The 16,125-nt window shown below is 49.6% G+C and overlaps 2 protein-coding genes and 1 pseudogene across 3 annotated transcripts in view; 1 reads left to right on the top strand and 2 right to left on the bottom strand.

Moving 5' to 3' along the window:
• DUSP3 (dual specificity phosphatase 3) overlaps window positions 1-6,921 on the bottom strand; it is a 12,234-nt gene extending 5,313 nt beyond the window's left edge. The window contains exons 1-2 of the mRNA XM_081804906.1: window positions 6,726-6,921; window positions 3,887-4,113 (exon numbers count right to left, since the gene is read on the bottom strand). Of these exons, the coding sequence (XP_081661032.1) occupies window positions 3,887-4,113; window positions 6,726-6,850 (352 nt within the window). The 5' untranslated portion in view covers window positions 6,851-6,921. The remainder of the gene's footprint in view (window positions 1-3,886; window positions 4,114-6,725) is intronic.
• A 1,576-nt stretch (window positions 6,922-8,497) lies between these two features.
• CFAP97D1 (CFAP97 domain containing 1) lies at window positions 8,498-11,842 on the top strand. 2 transcript variants are annotated; one of them, XM_031033990.2, is made up of 5 exons: window positions 8,498-8,621; window positions 9,152-9,222; window positions 9,490-9,608; window positions 11,210-11,266; window positions 11,752-11,842. In XM_031033990.2, the coding sequence occupies exons 1-5, from the start codon at window positions 8,498-8,500 to the stop codon at window positions 11,840-11,842; spliced, it is 462 nt and encodes a 153-aa protein (XP_030889850.2). The 2 variants fall into 2 exon arrangements, with proteins under 2 accessions (XP_030889850.2, XP_006738859.2); XM_006738796.3 differs by lacking the exon at window positions 11,752-11,842 and adding an exon at window positions 10,577-10,700.
• Window positions 11,843-14,988: 3,146 nt separating this feature from the next.
• LOC102732852 (large ribosomal subunit protein eL32 pseudogene) lies at window positions 14,989-16,125 on the bottom strand (annotated as a pseudogene).

Here is a 16,125-nt window from a genome sequence, read left to right as displayed (position 1 = left end):
GGGGGGGGGGGCCCTGGGACCCACAAGCCTTGGCTTCTCTCGGCCATCACCCCTCCCACCACAGAGCCTTAGTTCAGGTCCTCATCACCCTCACCTCCACCCCCTCCACACCTCCAAACAGAGCTCTCGCTTTACCCTCACCACCACCAATCCACACTGCCCCCAGAAGCCGGAAGGGGCTTTCTAAAATTCAAATACAACCTGTCACCCTTTGCAGGACTTCTAGTCTCCAAGGTATGGCTTATAAGGCCAAGTGCCCACAGCCCTGATACCTTCCCATGCTTTTCCACATCTGCACGTGTCATTCCCTCTACCTGGAACATAGTCTCTCTCTCGGCCACCTGGCAAACTCCTACTCATCCCTTAAAACCCCAGTTCAAGTATTTCCTTTGTCAGCATAGGGATTTAGAACCAAAATCTTTGGGGCGCCTGGGTGGCTCAGTTGGTTGAGCGTCTGACTCTTGATTTCGGTTCATGTCACAGTCTGAGGGTCATGAGACTGAGCCCTGCGCCGAACCTCCCCCCTCCCCCCTCCCCGAGGGGCACATGTGCACACACACTCTCTTTCTCTCAAATAAATAAATAAATACATCTTTTTTGAGAGAGAGAAAGAGCACGTGCATGTGTGAGCCAGGGACAGGGGCTAGGAGGTGGGGGGGCAGAGGGCTAGGGAGAGGGGAAGCAGACTCCCTGCTGAGCGCAGAGCCAGAGGCAAGGTTCGATCTCAGGAACCTGAGCTCATGACCTGAGCCAAAACCAAGAGTGCGACTCTCAATTGAATGAGCCACCCTGGCGTGCCGAAAAATAAATCTTAAAAAAAAAAAAGAACCAAAGCCTTTGAAGTCATATGAATATGAGTTTAACTTTTAACTTGCTGGTTGCGATGGTTACATGTGTCAACTCGGCTTGTCTACCATGCCCAGTTGCTTGGGCAAACACTAGTCTAGAAGGTATTTCCTGGATGTAATTAACCCAACTATCAGCTGACCTTCAGTAAAGGAGACTGCCCTTAATCATGTGGATGGGCCTCACCCAATCAGTTAAAGATCTTAAGAGCAAAAAGTGAGGTTCGCTGGAGAAGAAAAACTTCTGCCTCAAGGCTATAATAAAGAAGCCTGGCCCCGAATTTCCAGCCTGCCACTCTGCCCTACAGATTTCAGATTTGCCAGATCCTACAATCATGTGAGCCCATTCCTTAAAATAAAAATACCTATTTATTCTATTGGTTCTGTTTTGCCCACCAGTACACTGCTTATGAACTCTGTGACCCACCTAACCCCCCACACTTCGATTTCCCCACCCGTGTTAATACTACCCATTGCACAGTGTTGTTAGGGGACTGAAGGAAGCGTCATATAAGGCCCTTAGGCTAATGCCTGGCATATGCAAGCACTCAATAATGAACTCCTAGCCAGCAACAGGAGTCGTCTGGTGGCGCCCAGAACCTTCCACGACAGCGGCCTGGGCTCTGTACCACTGCTGGCCACGCATAGATCTACCCTCCTCCACCAGACTGCGTGTGCCTTACGGGCAAGGGCTGTGGGGTACTGATTTCTGGAGGCCCTACAACCTCTTGTACGCACTTGGTGCTTAATAAGCATTTGCTGACTAGCCAAGTGAATGATTATCCACCAATGCCTCCATCCTGCCATTATTTTGAAGGAAATCTGCTGGCCCAGAATCAAACAGAGTCTCTTCCGTTCCCATCACCTTACCCCCAAAACAGGACTCTATTCTCCCCGTGCCTCCCAAGCAGGAAGGGCGAGTCCGCCACTCTCCTGCCCATTCCCTCTCTAGCCAATATACCCAAAGGATGCGCAGTGGGGTTCTCCCTGCCCAGGCCCTGGCAAGGGGACCCTCTGCAGAGCTGCTGCCTCACCACCTGGTAGATACTCAGCAGCCCAGGACTCACAGAGCTGACGGGGAAGGAGAAGGTCTGACTCCCATCCCTCCAGGCCCCACCCAGATAACACCTCCTCCGTATAAGCCTCCCTTGATCCAGCCAGGAAGGGACTGCTTCCTCCTCTGAGCACTCCTGGCTCATCCCACTTCTCCAAAGTGAGGGGCGCCTGGCTCCCCCGAGCCCTGCACCCTGCGGGAGGCCAGTGACTTTCTGTTCACTCACTCAGCCAGTCAATCCTAGAGGCATTTACACTTGGCATGAGAGCCCACGGAATTCATTTTTGTCCCTCACTCGGTAATTATTTGCAGTGTGTGTGCTACGTGCCCAATGCTACATCGCGTGCTGGGGAGAGTGGACCCAGCCTGAGGGCAGGCTTCACTGAAGACAGAACACTATGCCTGGTGCTAAGGCACAAGGTGGAGTTTGCCAGAAGACAAGGGAGGGAGAGGCAGAGAGAACTTTCCAGACTGACAACTTAGCCCATGCCACCTCCTGCTAAGGCAGGAGGGTCACAAGAATTCAAGGTCTGTTCCTAGTGGTAGGGGAAGGGGAAACAAAGTCAGAAAGCTCTAAGTTCCCCAAGTGGATGACCAATCCACATACAAGAAGAGCAAAATCCATCCCCTTAACTGGGCCGCTCGTTCCCATCTACACAGGAACTCAGTAGAGCCGGAACGGAGGGGGTGACATACACGAGACCGTGAAGGACCATGAAGGGGCTGACAGTAGAGCCTGCAGATTTCCTGGGTGATAAAACTTCCCTCCTGAGCCCCAGACATGAGATAACCAGCGTCTAGTCCACACTGGTCACTGGAAATCATTCCAGGGGGAGGCTGCTGGGCACAAGAAGCAGAGACAGGCCAGAAACAGGGGGACAAGGCCGACTGCACCTTCACGGGGTTCACCTCCCCCTGAGAAGGCTGTGGGTCGGGGAGGAAGAGGCTGGGGGATGCAGCCTGAAGGTAAAGGCAGACACTGAGAGGAACAAGCTAAAAGCAGAGAGGGCAGGTGGCCCGGCCCGCTCAACTGATGTCTGCCCTCTGCCTTCTAGGGCTTCCCCCCAGGGGGCGGCCTGCCTGCCTGCCTGTGCCTCAGCAGTTCTCCTTCAGTCTTAGATTTGTGCTGCAGGAAGCATTTAGAAAGTGGCTGGAAGATGTGGCCTGTGGGCTGTAGCTTGCTGAGCACCAGCCTAAGCCAGTCATGGCTGCCCCATTCCCCCGGCCGGGCACTCATGTAAGCCAACTCCAGCCAGTGAGATGTGAGGGGAACCCCACGGAGGGGTTTCTCAGGACCCTTCTACTTGCTCTTTATTTTTATTTATTTACTTATTTTTAAGATTTTATGTATTTATTTGAGAGAGAGAGAGCATGAGCCGGGCAGAGGAGCAGAGGGGGAGGGAGAAGCAGACCCCCTCTGCTGAGCAGGGAGCTTGACACGGGGCTCGATCCCAGGACCCTGGGATCATGACATGAGCTGAAGGCAAGACGCTTAACCGACTGAGCCACCCAGGTGCCCTTCTACTTGCTCTTTAAATAAAGGAAGAAACATGAGGAAGAGATGGCTGCCAGGTCTTTTGCTGTACTTCGTCCTGCCAGGGTGTGGTGACTGGGTCTGCCACCGCCATCTTGGGACCACTAGGGGAGAGCCCGGAAGGTGGCGGGGGGGAAGATGCCGCCACTGAGCTGCTGAACCAACCAGCTCCAGAGCTCCAACACCTCAGCACTTCTTATCACGGAAGATAAATCGTTATTGCTGCACCTATTTGAATTGGGGGCATGGCGGGGAGTGGCTAGAAATGAACTCCCAAAGTCCACTCAAACACCAGGACCCCGGAGGCTGCCACTGGGAGAAAGGTTTGTACATCTTGTGTAACGTGGGGCCTCTTGACAGGTTCCAAGAGGAAGCCGGCTGTGGGCCTGTTTTCTAGAAAAAAAGTCTAGTCAAAGCTGCCTTGCCTTGTTCCCTGGACTGCAGGTGACTTACCATTCTTTTGAGCCAAGGCCTGGTCGATGAAGTCTGCAGCCCTTTCAAAGTAGGCGCTGAGGTTGAACTCCTGCGTGTCGTTGGCCTTGATGCCCAGGTAGGTGATACCGGAGTCCTTGTAGAAGTTGGCATTGGTATTGACGTGCATGAAGGACCTGCCCTCAGCAGCATTCAGCACATGGGTGATGCCTAGTTTCTGCAGCTTGGGGATGTCTTGTGCCACAGACCTGGACAGGAGACAGCAACAGGGGATGATTAACTCACCAACTGGCAGCCCCGGGGGGAGGAAGATGGAGAAGATTCTAAGTCTCCTGGCAAAGCTAGGAACTGTCCACGCTCGGCCCCTGCCGGCTTCCCCTCATCTTATGACCCACCTCCCTCCCTCCAGGCATATCTAATTACCCGCAGCTTCCCCAAATAGCTGGGGCGTTTCATGCCCATGTTGTTCCCTCTCTCTGGAATGCCCTTCTAGAGCTTCTCCATGGACACACACCCTCTCATTTTTCACCACCCTCTGCAGTATGTCCCGATCGCCCCTCCAACCCATCTGGCATCATGCTCCCCTATCCTGTGGCGGTGGTACAACCCAGTGGCTCAAAATGGGCTCTAGAGCCAGACTGCCTGGGTCTGAATCCAACAATCCAACCCTCAGACTTACCAGCCAGGTGACCTTGAGCAAGCCACTAACCTTTTGGTGACTCAGTTTCCCTGTCAGTCAAATGGGGCTGATACCCCCTGGGCTGGCTGTGTTAAATGAGCGGTCCTATAGACAGAGCGTGACACTGTGGTCCGTGCTCTTCTAATGCCTGATTGTGCTTATTTGTTCTGAGCTCCTGGAGGGAGTAACCCGGTCTGCCTGCCCAGCACCTGCTACAGCATGTAGCGCGCAGTAGGTGCTGAGTGACTATGTAGTGAATCAGTGAAAAAGAAGGACATCAGCGCATCCGAGGCAGCCTCCTTCCTTGGATCGCAAAGTACGGCAGCCCCTCCAGTCCCCCGGAGGGACCTTTCCGCCACAGAGCACTAGCCATGTCTCTGAAGCCCTCCTGGGTGAGTAAGCACTTGGGGACCGAGTGGCGCCAACAGAACTCTGGGGGTTATAAAACATTTGATCTGAATAGTCAAAGGGCTCCTTTATTTCATCTCCCAACAACATCCCAATTCAAACAGCAGTTTATACTTTACAAAACGCTTTCTCCGACTCGATGGCGTCTGCCTGTCACAGCAGCCTGTGAGGAAGCAAGGCCTGGGCTTGAGCTCCGGCCCCACAGGACGGCGGGAGGATGAGCCGTGGGTCACACGGGCGGCTGGCGGCTGAGCTGGGAGGAGGCCTGACACCAGCCCTGCTCTGTCCCCCCCCCCACTCTGCCTGTCATGTCCACATCAACTGCATAGCCCGAGTTCTAGAAAATGAGGCTCACACAGGCTCCTCTCTGCCTGTGAGCCCTGATTTGGTTCAGGGGGCTCCCAATGGGCAGGGAGCACTTGTTGGCTCCCTGCTGAGTGCGCCCCCCAACACACCCCTGGCCAGGTCAAAGCCAGGTTCATTAATTAGGCAGGGGATGTGTTTTTCTACAGTGGCCTTCAGCACTGGCCACTCTGGCTGCCACCAGACATTCACAACCTCGGTTTCCACCCAGGAAGTAGGCGCAGCTGAATGTGCCAAACTGTCCGAGAGCACAGGGTCCCTGAGGGTGCCACGGCTACTTGCTGCTTGGGTGTCTGGACAGGGCGCTATCCTCAGAACTCTGCAATTCCCTGAGCCCTTTGGCTGAGGCTCTGGGACTGTTGCAGCTGTCCCTGCTCACGAGGCTGCACATGGTTGTAAGGCAGTGGTTGATTAAAAAAACAACTCTGAAGGTGAGCTCCCATTCACCTCCCTTGTGGATTACAAATTCAACATTCAACAAAGTTACCATTGCTATATTACTATCACCATGAATGTGCACTGCAAGTGCCTGACACAGAGTAGGTGCTCCATACGGTGAATGAAGGGATGGAGTGGATGAGACCTGTCCCCCATGAAAGTGGGACCTGCCCTATGGACCCCTGTTAGCCCCGCGAGGACCCCCGTTTTTGTGGCAGCCCTCAGCAGGGTAAGCAGCAGGTTCTAGTACAGGACAGGGGATACAGACATGAACGAGACGTTGACCCTGTCCTCACAGTCCCTCAACCACCCTGGGCCACCATTTCCTCCTGGATAAAAGGAGGGAAGGAAGTTAGTTCCGGGTTTCCAACACGCAGACCCTGGCCCATAGAGCGTAGGGCGTCGGTAAATCAAACCCTATCTGGAAGGCAGGAGAAGGAGCGAGGGAACCCCGGCCCAGCTCTCCGGATCCCTCATTTGGAGTATTTCGATTCCTTGATCTAGCCTATCCAGCCAGGAAAGTTCCACGCCCGATTTGTGACGTCAGCCAGTTGCCATGGCAGCGAAGGCAGACATTCCGCGGTGACCTCACTGCAGAACCAGGCAGCTGTCACATGACGCGCGGGCTGGAGACCGGCCGGGTGACAGAGGGCCACCTGTTTAGTGATCACGGTAGCCCGACCCCGCCCAAAGCCGAGCCCCTAGCGGGCGACGGCTTCGGGCCGGACGCCGGGCTGGCTAGCGTCCCAAGATCCGGGCCCCCCGCGAGGGGGAGGACCGCGCGGGGCCGGGGCGGGATCTAGCCCCTCCGCTCCCCGCGCGGGGGCGGCCGGCGACTCCAGCCCCTGCCCGGTCCCCGCGGTGCTCCCGGAGGGCGACCACGCCCCGCACCGCCCCCCCCACCCCCCCCGCACGCCCGCGACGCCCCCACCCCTGCTTTCGGGTGGGCGGGGCGCCCCAGCGGCGACTCACGCGTTGCCCACGTAGATCCTGGGGGTGACCTCGTTGCAGGGCTGGCTCGGCAGGCTGTAGCAGCCGCTGCCGTCCGACAGCAGGTCGTTGAGATCCTGCACCGAGAGCTCGAACGGGCCGGACATGGCGGCTGCCGGGCCCTGCACGCCGGGGCAGCAGCCTGCGCGGGGAGAGCCGCCGGGTCAGCTGGGCGGGGGCTCCCGAGCCGGGACCCGCCCCGTCCCGCCCCGGAGGCGGGCCCGCCGGGCGCGGGAAAAGGCGGAGCGCGGACGCTAGGCGCGCTCCGCTCCCCGCAGGCAGGCGCGGCGCCGGGGGCTGCGCGGACGCCCTGGGGGGGCCCCGGGCCTGTTGCCCGCCCCCCCCCCGGCGGAGATGGCGCCACCCGGGAGTTTCAGGGGTCCTCGGCCCACCCCCAGCTGAGGCCTTTCCTGCATCGTTAGAAATGGGGAAGTGCAGTAACTTCATTGGATTAAACGCAGAGCGCAATAAATGTTCCCACTGAACGGGGTACACACAGGTGTCGCTTAGTTTTTGCAGGATTACCGGGATACCCGATTCCGCTTGTGAGCTGATCTGCCTGCTGCGGACCAGCGGCATTGACATCACCCGGGAGCTGGTCAGAAATGCGAAATCTCTGCCCCAGCCCAGCCCCGCTGAATGAGAATGTGCATTTTACAGGCCCCCCCCTGGGGATCCTTAGAAAGGTTAAAGTTTGGGAAGCCCAACTCTGAGGCACATTTCTTCCAACATTTACTGGGAGTCTGCACTGGGCTTCAAAGCTTGGACTCTGTGCAACCAGGCGTGGCATTCCGGCCCTGGCAAATCCACCTCTCTGAGGCTGCTTGCTGGGGGGAAAACATGGGGATACTAGGACCTAACTCCTAACTCTTCAAAGATGTCAGTTTGGGAAATTAAACTAACCTAAAATTCCTAAACCAGAGTAAGGTCAGAACTCAAAATCGTCATGTTTATTAGTCGGGGCAGTTAGTTGTCTGGAACGTGAGCAGGTTTTCCGAGGTGCTACTCCACCTGTCGGAGCGTGGAGATGAATCAGGCTCCTTTGCAGCCCTTCCAGGAGCAGCTGCTAGCCCGCCATGAGCCTCATCGCTGTCGGCAGCCCCTCATTTGCTGAAATCCCACTAAAAGCAGAAAACAATCTCTGTCCTCCTGCCGATGGCAGATTCCCACCCCGCCCCCCCACTCCTCCAAAAAGCGAATGTCCCAGGAATTTAGGAAACCCCCCATCCTGAGCCGGGCCCAGCCACTAACTTGGTTCCTGAGCAGAACAGGCTATTGCTTTGGACTTCCGGTTCTTCATCTGCAAAATGAAGAAACTGGATGAGATTCTCATTAGGGTCATCTTTCACCTCCCCCCAAAAGCTTGTGGTCCCACACCTCCAGAAGATCTACCGTGGTGGAGACCCCTCCGCTTATAGCTGCTGGATTTCTCCATCCCCACCCCCCACCTCCCATCCGGTGCCTTCCCACCCCTCCCGGCGCACCACACCTGTTCCCCCTGATGGTGGTGGCATCCACATGCCAGGCAGGTGGGAGAGATTCTAAGTCTTGCCCCTCATCTTGATTCGGACCTGTGTTAGCTTTCAAACAGAAGCCCAGGGACAGCCAAGTATGCTCTGCCCCTCTTCTTCCTTCCCCAAGACCTGTCCCTGATGTCGTAACGGGGTAACTATGGCAACCTGTCATGGGGACCTCTAAGTACCTCACAGAGGAGCCTGGGTGCCTCATTTCTGAAGTGAGACTAGGAAGAGAAGATGAACAATTCCCTGGATTATCTAGCCTACCCTGCAATTGTTTCTAATCACAGACAGAGCACAACCTTCAGAAAGAAACTGGACTTTGGCCACTATATATTTCACAAGAATAGAATACAAATAGGTATGTGGGCAGTTGGGGCGGGACACTGCGATTAGGAGTTCTGGAAGGGTCCACACCTTAGCGATAGTGACAGTAAACCAGACCAGTACATGGCCTTGTGATGATATGGCCTTCTCTGCTGGGTTGGGTCAAGAGGACGTTGGCATCAGTGACAAAATTTATCAATGGATGGAAATGCTCACTTAAACTCTTTAAAGCCAGAGTAAGCTAGAGAGAGGGTAGGACTCCAGTGCCCAACAGGCTAGTTGTACTGGGAAAGGATGGGAGAGAATCTTTCATTGGATGCAAAGGACATTTATCTCTGTTTTAGTTGTTCTGGTCCTCACATTCTGTTATTTGTGCTGAAAACTCTTCAAAGATGTCAGCTTGGGAAATTAAACTAACCTAAAATTCCTGAACCAGAGTAAGGTCAGAGCTCAAAATCGTCATGTTTATTAGTCGGGGCAGTTAGTTGTCTGGAACGTGAGCAGGTTTCCCGAGGTAGCTAAGAGGACCCCTGTGTAGTAACGTGGCTCTCTTTTATCCTCTAGTGAAGCCTACTGTTGATACCAAACCACCAGTGACCCCCACACATCACATTTTAAAACTGAGCAAACTACAGGTATTTGTTCTTGCCATCTGCGGATGTACTTTATTGATTTTTATCGATGTCCTGAAGAGGCCCAGTTTCCCAGACATACAAATACCCTCCTCACCAAGAGATTTGTTAAGATTCCCTGTCCTTTGCACACCACCCATCCCTACGCTCTCCTCCCAGGCTCCACTGCGGCCCTCAATTTGCCCCTTTCCCACCGTCCCAGAGGAGGGTGACGCGGAGCCTTTGGGTGTTGGACGATGTGACCATGGTGGGGATGCGGTTTCTTACCAGGGTGAACAAAAGCGAATCGACAAAATCGAATATGAAAACAAGCAACTGTGTCAGAAAATCGCAAATGCCCATCGTGGCCCTGCCAAGGTGGATTGCTGGAATGAATATTTTTCCAAGAGGTAGTGTTCTCTCTCCTCTCTTCATGTTTGGGAAGTCAAAATTGACTTTCCCCTTGTTGGATTTTAGTGCGAGGTTCTCCTGAGCAGGGGGTGTACTCGAGAGAAGGTATCTTGATGGTAGCCAGAGACCAGGTTAAGGAGAATGAAAACTACCCAAAACGGGGACCTTTCTCTAGTGGTAAAGAGCTAACTTTTATTGCACCTAAGAGAATTTTTGGAGTTCTATTCAGAGTTTGTCACAAGAAAACACTGCACGCTTTTGTAAAATGGTGACCGTAGCTGGGACTTTGACACAGCATTCTTAAGAATCGGTTCCTCAAATATTTCCTGAGGAACTACTATGTGCTAAGTGCTATGAATACAAAGACGAAATGAGATATATATGTTTCCTAGCCTCGAAAAACTCAAGACCTGTTAGGGGAGACTTTTCTGTAAATAATAATGCAGTGTAGACAGGGCTACAAAAGAAGTGTATGCAAGGGAAAGAATTTGGTCGGTGTGTGTGTGTGTGTGTGTGTGTAGGAGGGCGTGTCAAGGTGCCTTTCCTATATCCTGTGTATCTGAAACCGTTGAAAGGTGAGATGAGGTGAAGCAAAACTTGTCACCAGCCTTTTGTGATGTGTCCATAGGCAAGACCTTCCCCCGTCATATAAACCAGACATTCTCAGTCCTGGTTTCACATAATTATTGCTGGGGTGCTTTTACAAAATGCCAATGCCCAAGGTGCACCCAGACCAATAAAGTAGAATCTTCTAGTGGACGTCAGGGTTGAGAACCACTGATAGAAACCTGCCAATGTTGTGCACGGACCCCAAAGCGTAGTCTAGTTCAACAGGTGTGGGGGGTGTCTCAGGGCTCAGCAGGAAAGTCTGTTCCCTGCACTTAGGCAGCCTGGGTTTATGACATCACGACTTCATCCAAGAAGGGAATTTTATTCTCCAGCCATCTCAGCATTTTGTGTTTTTCAGCTTAAACAGAGAAACAAGGAACCGGGAACTAGTGAGAATCACCATGGAAAACCAGGGCATTCTGAAGAGGCTTGGTGATCGCAAACCCCACTATGACTGCAGGTTGTCCGAGATGGACTGGCAGGCACGTGGCTACTCTGAGCTCCTCCCTTGCACCCACACAGTTCGTCTGTGTTCAGAGTAGAGTCAGTCTCAGAAGAGACCCCCTAAGCGGCTGAGGGAGAGATCATGCAAAATGCAGCAACTGGTAAAAGAGAAAGCACCCAGAGCAAACAAAGCTAACGACAGGAGCGAACCATCCAGGAGCTAATCCATTTGCTCCTTGGATAGCAAAGCCACCATGCATCAGTTTCAGAAACTATCTGGTAGCATCTTCCCTCAAGCTTTAATTCATTTAAAAAAAGAATACTGAATGTACAAGCAAAAAGGAGGAAGGGTACACGATTTCCTTCATTTAGGAACAACTCTTCAAGAAGGAAAAAAAGAAAAAAAGCCTTCTGCGATCTTTTTAAACCCCCCCACCCCCCGGCTTTGGTCTGTAAGCCTTTCCTAAGCCAGCCTTAGGAGCTAGACCTTCAACTTATTACCAGCCCCGTGGCATTGACATAAATCTTTCTGATTTTTCCCTTCAAGAATTCAAGGCGCTATATCAAAAATACAACAAGATATCTTCTCTCCCAAGATGAATAGGTATGTCTTAACACGGCTGCTTCTTACTGGGAAATACAGTGATCATGGTTGATAGCAAAGCCCTAAGAACTGCACAGATGGAGCACAAGGGACCCAGTTAAAGGGATGGATTTTTGCTCTTCTGTACTATAAGGGAACTTAGAGCTCTCTGTTTCCTCTCTCCAAACGAGGAGGAAATGGCTGGCTTTTGTCATCAGCTTTGAGTCTTTACGTGAGTCTAAGGGGAAGTGATTTGTTGCAGTAAGATGTAAACAGGAGGTCTCATGGGGCTTTCTTGTTGTGCCAAAGTTTACTTTACTCTGTCACTATTCAAGTACGGTTGTGTTGGCATTTTGTATTATTTCACATTATTAGGAATGACTAAGTTGTGTGTGTGTGTGTTGCCCCTGGGGAGAAGGATAAATGGACACTCAGGCTTTCCAAAGAATAGTTCTGTATAATTGATGTTTCTCCATTTCTCTCCCTCTCCTCTCCCTGAATACAAGGTTACTCACCATGGAAAAGATACAAGAGAAAGCCCTAGGATTTCTTAGCTGCTTAGAAATTCAAGACACTCCTAAGTGGCTGAATGCTTAATCTTAGGATGCTACAATAAAGCTTGGAACATAAAATGAGTAAGTTACATTGAAAGTACCCAAAGGCTTTAAGTCCCATCCCAAAATGGGGACAGAGTGGGGCATGCAGAAGGGAGAATGCAATAAGCATTTTTATTTGGGACTATGAAAAGAAGTTTCTCTGAGAGAGTAAGAGAGAGGAACGCCTTTTTAAAACATAACACCATTGCCACCGTCCTAGAGGGGAGGAAGGTGGGGTTAAGATGACTCAGCCCCAAGTACAGCTCTGTCAAAATGGAAAACAGAAGCACGTGGTAGGATTAAGGTTCAGACAACACAGAGAACAAACGCCATTAGTCTCTCTGTGAATACACAGCATTGGAAAAGAATGCTTCATTGAAGTTTCCGCGTACTCTGTTCATTTATAGGGAACAGCATCAGTGAAATTGTCAAACATATCTCAAAACATATGGCAAGACAACGCTGCATGACTGCCATGACTGGTCGTGCTGGGTTCGAGCCTTTTTAAGCTTTTTATATTGAAAGAGAGTAGAGCTTAAGTGTTCTCATCACAAATAAATATTTTATTTTAAAATACTTAGATTCACAGGAAGTTGCAAATAAATGTATGCAGGCGAGGGGGGGTCCTCCACCCGTCACCGAGCTTCCCCCAAAGTTAGCATCTTGTGTAACTGTAATACGATATCAAACCAGGAGGCTGACGTGGGTACAATCCAAAGAGCGGATACAAATTTCACCAGTTATACGTGCACTTGTGTGTGTGTGTGTGTGTGTGTGTGTGTGTGTGTAGCTCTATGTAATGTTATCAGATGTGTAGCTTTGGGTAACTACAGTCACATTCAAGATACATAGTTGACTGTACCATCATCAAAAGACTCCATGGTACCACCCCTTTTAGTGACAGCCCCCCTCTTCCTCCCATTCCTAACTGCCCCCAACCCCCAGCAGTCACTAATCTGTTTTCCATCTCTGTAATTATGTTATTTCATGAGTCTTACATAAATGGGATTATGCGGTATGTATCCATTCTTTTGAGACTGGCTTTTTTTTTTTTTAATTTTATTTATTTATTGAGAGAGAGAGAATGATAGAGAGTGAGCACATGAGAGGGGGAGGGTCAGAGGGAGAAGCAGACTCCCCGCCGAACAGGGAGCCCGATGCGGGACTCGATCCTGGGACTCCAGGATCATGACCTGAGCCGAAGGCAGTCGCTTAACCAACTGAGCCACCCAGGTGCCCGAGACTGGCTTTTTTAAATTCCATACCATTTCCTTGCAGTTCATCCAAGTTGTGTACATCAAAAGGTCATTCCTTTTCACTGCTGAGTAGTATTCCAAGGTATAAATGTACCAGTTTGTTTAACCATTTAACTGTTGAAGGACATTTGGGTAGTTTCTAGCTTTTTTGGCTATTATGAATAAAGCAGCTAGGAATATATGTTACAAGTTTCTGCATGAAAATAAGTTTAATTTCTCTGGGGTAAACACTTGAGAGTACAATTGCTGGGTTGTATGGTAAGCCCATTTTAAAATGAACCACAAATCTGTTTACAGAGTGACTGTACCATTTACATTTCTGCAGTGGATGAGTGATCCAGTTTCTCCACATCCTCACCAGCATTTGATATTTTTCATTTTAGCCATTCCAATATGTGCATAGTCACATCTCATATGGTCTTAATTTGCATTTCTCTAGTGATTAATGAAGTTGAACATCTTTCATAGGCTTACTTGTCATCTGGATGCCCTCTTCTATGAAATGTCTGTGAATATCTTTTGCTCATTTCCTAACTGGACTGTTCATTTTTTTAATATTGAATTTTGAGAGTTCTTTATATATTCTAGACCAAATCCTTTGTTGGATATGTGATCTGCAAAATATTTTCTCCCAGTCTGTAATTTGTCTTTTCTTCCTCTTAACAGAGTCTTTCATAGAGCAAAGTATTTTAATTTTGATGTCTTCCAGTTTACCAATGATGAAACTGTTCTGTGTTTTGATATCGATATATCAATATCCTGGTGACACTGTGCCATAATTTTACCATGTGCTACCCCTGGGGAAACGGGGTAAAAGGCACACAGGATCTCTATGTTATTTCTTAAACCCATGTAAATCTGCAATTATCTCAAAATAAAAAGTTTAAAGAATAAATCAAATGTCCAATTATAAATTCATTATTAACTGGTTCCAGTTTATCTCAGTTTGAGGAATCACCTCAATCTAGATTCTTCCTCTAGACATACAGGTTAGAAACCTCAGGGTCATCCTTCACTACCTCTCTTTCTCCTTCTCCCTGAGTAAATAATTTTTTTTAATTTTTAAAAAGATTTTATTTATTTCAGAGAGAGCACGAGCAAGGAGAGGGGCAGAGGGAGAAGCAGACTCCCTGCTGAGCAGGGAGCCCGATGCAAGACTCGATCCCAGGACCCCCGAGATCATGACCTGAGCCCAAGTCAGACACTTAACCAGCTGAACCATTTAACCAGCTGAGCTTAACCAGCGCCCCCACCCCTTGGCTACATATTTTCAACCCAGCACTCTTACTGCTCAGTGTCTGCATGTGCTACTGTTAGTTTCCCTTCATCTGAGAATGTCTTCATTTCCCTTTTGTTCCTTAAGGGTAATTTCAATACATACAGAATTCAAGATTGACGGTTCTTTGCTTTCAGCACTCTATAAATGTTGCGTGACTTCTGTCTGCCTCCATAGTTTCCTTTATAGGCAATACTAAAATAGAACTTGAGGGCGCCTGGGTGGCTCAGTTGGTTAAGCGACTGCCTTCGGCTCAGGTCATGATCCTGGAGTCCCTGGATCGAGTCCCGCATCGGGCTCCCTGCTCGGCGGGGAGTCTGCTTCTCCCTCTGACCCTCCCCCACTCATGTTCTCGCTCTCTCTCTCTCTCGCATTCTTGCTCTCTCAAAATAAATAAATAAATCTTTAAAAAAAATAAAATAAAATAGAACTTGAATTGGTGTTCCTCCCTGGTTGTTTCTCCCTGTTTTTCAGATTTTTTCTTAGTCTTTGGTTTTCAGAAGATTAATTATGATGTGTCTTATGGATCTCTTTGGTCTTAACCTACTTGGAGTTTATCGGCTTCTTGAATCTGTAGGTTTCTATCTTTCACCAAATGTGGGGAGTTTTCAGCCATTATTCTTTGAATACTTTTCAGTTCCACATTTCTCCTCTCCTTCTAGGATTCCCATGATACAAACGTTGATCTTTTGCTATTGTATCATGGGTCCCTGATCCTTTTCTTTCTTTTTTTTCTTCCAGTCTGTTGTTCAGATTGAGTAAATTCTATTGATTTGTCCTTAAGTACCCTGATTTGATCTTCTGTCATTGTCACTCTACTACTGAGTTCATCCAAGTTTTAACTTTTACAATAATTCTTAGTTTTTATAATTTCCATTTGGTTCTTTCTCATAACTTCCATTTCTTTGCTAAGATTTTCCAATTCAAGAGAATTTGCAATTGCTGTTGAAGCGTTTACATTACAACTGCTTTAAAATCCTTGTGAGATAAATTCTACCATCTGAATCATATCAGTATTGGTACAGTTGATTGTCTTTTCTTTACATTGTTGTTTTCCTGGTTTGGTTTATGATGAGTGATTTTCTATTGTATCCTGGACATTTGGGTTATTGTGTTAGGGATCTTTTAATTTTATTTACATCTTCTATTTTAGCAGGTAGGAGTCCTGTTTAGGTGTAGTGTATTGTTCTTGGTTCTTTTATGGGTTTTAGTTCCAATGGAAGTTCATTTTTTTTAGTTTTATGGTTTTATTAACATGAATATAACATGCATATAAGCTGTCTGACTATTCATTTTCTTCACTGTGCAGCCTGGCATTGGGATTGGCAGTTCTGATGGCCAACTGGGCTGTTCTTTCCACAATGGCTTTGCAGTTCTTGGAGAAGACATTGTGAGCAGTCTCCGCATAGTGAGATTTGCTGCACATCAGCAGCACTTCAATTTCCTTGACCTTGTGAACTAGGAACTTCCAGAAGCCACTGGGCAGCATGTGCTTTCTTTCCTTGTTGCTCCTGTAACCAGTGTTGGGCATCAAGATCTAGTCCTTGAATCTTCCGTGCACCCTACTGTCAATGCCTCTGGGTTTGCACCAGTTGCTCTTAATTTTGACATGCTGGTCTGGTGGCTGCTGATGAACTTTTTGGTCCTCTTGTTAACCATCACGGGCTTTACCAGAGGTCTGAGGGCGGCCATGATGCTGAGTAAGAGATGGTTGCCAGGAGGAGGAGATGGCAATGCAGTTTTCTGAGCCCT

This window comes from Leptonychotes weddellii, chromosome 15 (genome assembly GCF_054177405.1).
Source record: "Leptonychotes weddellii isolate Sample4059 chromosome 15, ASM5417740v2, whole genome shotgun sequence".
Taxonomy (NCBI): domain Eukaryota; kingdom Metazoa; phylum Chordata; class Mammalia; order Carnivora; family Phocidae; genus Leptonychotes; species Leptonychotes weddellii.
Note: the sequence above shows the minus strand (reverse complement) of the source record. Positions and strands in the feature narration are given on the sequence as shown.